Source organism: Mandrillus leucophaeus, unplaced genomic scaffold (assembly GCF_000951045.1).
Source record: "Mandrillus leucophaeus isolate KB7577 unplaced genomic scaffold, Mleu.le_1.0 Scaffold53, whole genome shotgun sequence".
Lineage (NCBI taxonomy): Eukaryota > Metazoa > Chordata > Mammalia > Primates > Cercopithecidae > Mandrillus > Mandrillus leucophaeus.
The window spans coordinates 718,091-720,862 of record NW_012105697.1 but is presented as its reverse complement, the minus strand read 5'-3'; the positions used below and the strand labels follow the sequence as shown (position 1 = coordinate 720,862).

The 2,772-nt window shown below is 49.1% G+C and overlaps 1 protein-coding gene across 1 annotated transcript in view; it reads right to left on the bottom strand.

Annotated features, from left to right (window-relative positions):
• Positions 1 to 585: 585 nt before the first annotated feature.
• NCR1 (natural cytotoxicity triggering receptor 1) overlaps positions 586 to 2,772 on the bottom strand; it is a 5,950-nt gene continuing 3,763 nt past the window's right edge. The window contains exons 4-5 of the mRNA XM_011997012.1: positions 1,406 to 1,456; positions 586 to 950 (exon numbers count right to left, since the gene is read on the bottom strand). Of these exons, the coding sequence (XP_011852402.1) occupies positions 586 to 950; positions 1,406 to 1,456 (416 nt within the window). The remainder of the gene's footprint in view (positions 951 to 1,405; positions 1,457 to 2,772) is intronic.

Sequence of the window (2,772 nt, the reverse complement as noted above, 5' to 3'; positions counted from 1 at the left end):
TGACTGGCTGTTGCCACAATGCCTCCTGAACCATTCTATATAGACCTATTCTATATTGGTCATTAACTATTTTGAATGGCTTCCTGCAGAGAAAGGAAAGAAAGACCAAAGTAGAAAAAAAAAATATTTCCATGGCCATCCTGTTAAAGAAGAGATCTTTTCAGAAAAGACCAGAGTGCTTAAAAGTATGGTTTGCAGTAAGTGGCACAAAAATACTTAGAGCCTAGAAGAGACCATAGGATTTGTCCACAAAAGAAATTCAGCGGCCGGGCGCGGCAGCTCATGCCTGTAATCCTAGCCCTTTGGGAGGCCGAGGCGGGGGGATCTCTTGAGATCAGGAGTTCAAGACCAACCTGACCAACAGGGAGAAACCCTGTCTTTACTAAAAATACAAAATTAGCCAGGCATGGTGGCGCATGCCTGTAATCCCAGCTACTCAGGAGGCTGAGGCAGGAGAATCGCTTGAGCCCAAGGGATGGAGAGGTAGAGGTTGCAGTGAGCCAAAATCATGCCATTGCACTCCAGCCTGGGCAACAAGAGCAAAACTCTGTCTCAAAAAAAAAAACAAAAAAACCAGAAAGAAATTTAGCATGTAGTTCTCCCACCCTCTGCGTCGTCCGGGATGCTCTGACAAATGGAATGCCAGCGTCCCCTGTTCCCTGCAGTGACTCCCTCCTCCGTGGGTCTGACACAGAGCTCACGCCACCCAGGCTCAACACCAGCTTTCAGTTCCACCCATGGCCACTGCGTCTTATGGTCATTCTTCAAAGAGTCTTTGTGTTTGTTCAACCTTCTCCTGCCTTCCCAGGTGGAAGCTCTGCTGGCTTGCTCTCTAGTCCTCTTCCTGCTGAGCCAATCTTCAACCAGGAGACACACTAGAGCCACCAGGACCAGGAAGGCCAGGCCCATCCGAAGGAGATTCTGAGCAGTGTGGTCCCAGAGGGCAAGGTCTGTGGGCAGCAGGAGAACAGGGTGATCGCTGACAGGGATGTAAGGACACCCTCTTTTTTTTTTTTTTGTACACAGAGCCTCAGTCTTGTTGCCCAGGCTGGAGTACAGTGGCGCGATCTCGGCTCACTGCAACCTCCACTTCCCGGGTTCAAGCGATTCTCCTGCCTCAGCCACCCAAGTAGCTGGGACTACAGGCACGCACCACCATGCCCGGATAATTTTTTTCTATTTTTAGTAGAGATGGGGTTTCGCCATATCGGCCAGACCAGTCTCAAACTCCTGACCTCAGATGATCTGCCCGCCTTGGCCTCCCAAAGGGCTGGGATTACAGGCGTGAGCCACTGCGCCTGGCCAAGGACGCCCTCTTGTTCCGTTCATCCCGATCTCCTTCCCAGGTCATTACTCTATGCCCAGCTCCTTCCTTCAGAGCCTATGGCCCCAGGTGTCTACTTACCTTTCTGGAGTCCCGTCTCTGTGGTTAAAAGGCAGGTGTCCCAAGAGTCTGCTGATAATAAGGGAAGTGAAGAAAAGAGAATGATGTTGACGTCTTCTGCCCCTGCCCTCCTTCCCTTGGGTCCACCCCATGACGTTCTGCAGCTTTGCAAGGTCCTACCCTACCCTGCAGGTCCCGGGAGCTTCATCCAGCAGGTAAGGCGGAAGGGTCCACAGATGGACAAACCTGAGGAGGAATTCCAGTCTAGAACTCATGAGCATGTATCTTTGCACAAATCATGTCTTCTATTTTTGTTTGTTTGTTTTTTTTTTGAGATAGAGTCTCGCTCTGTTCCAGCCTCCCGAGTAGCTGGGACTACAGGCACACGCCACCACACCTGGCTAATTTTTTTCATATTTTTAGTAGAGACGGCGTTTTGCCAGCCAGGCTGGTCTCAAACTCCCAATCTCAGATGACCTGCCTGCTTTGGCCTCCCAAAGGGCTGGGATTACAGGCCTTCCAGGCTGGAGCGCAGTGGTGCGATTTCAGCTCACTGCAACCTCAGTCTCCCGAGTGAAGCGATCCTCTTGCCTCAGCCCTGAGTAGCTGTAATTACAGCGTGTGCCGCCACGCCCACCTAATGTTTGTATGTTTAGTAGAGACGGGGTTTCACTGTGTTAGCCAGGCTGGTCTCGATCTCCTGACCTCAAGTGATCCACTTGCCTCTGCCTTCCAAAGTGTTGGGATTACACGCGGGAACCACATGGCCCAGCCCCTGTCTTCTACGTAAGCCTCATTTTCCTCATTGAGTCATCATTACCTCTTTCCCCTCACATGTAGTCAAATTCAAAGTCTCACTGTTTTTTTTTCAATGTCCTAACCGTGCAGCCCCAGCCCCATCCCATCTCCACTGTCATTTTCCAAACATCATTTTCAACCCTCCTGGCCTCATAGTTATTATTTTATTACCCCAGTCACCGTCCTGCCCCAGGGCACAGGCAGAGGCCATTTCCTCTCTCTGGAGCCTCTTTTCTCCTGAGAGCCACGTGACTAACTCAAGTCTGAACGCATTTGTTCAGATGCCTTCTTCTCTGTGAGGTCCATCTGGACAACCCTATTTAATACTGCTACCTGCCATTTCAATCCCTGTAAGTCTGTTCTACTTCGTCTTTTCCTTCCATAGCATCATTTCCTCCTATGTGCTATCCTGACATTGATCCATGGTCTGTCTCCTTCTGCTAGAATCTAAGTGCCACAAAGTCAAGATATTTGCCTGGCTGACTGTTACAGTGTAGTTCACCGTATATACTACGCACTATATATATATATATAATTTTATATATCATATACACTGTATTATATATGATATATATAATATACATATATGT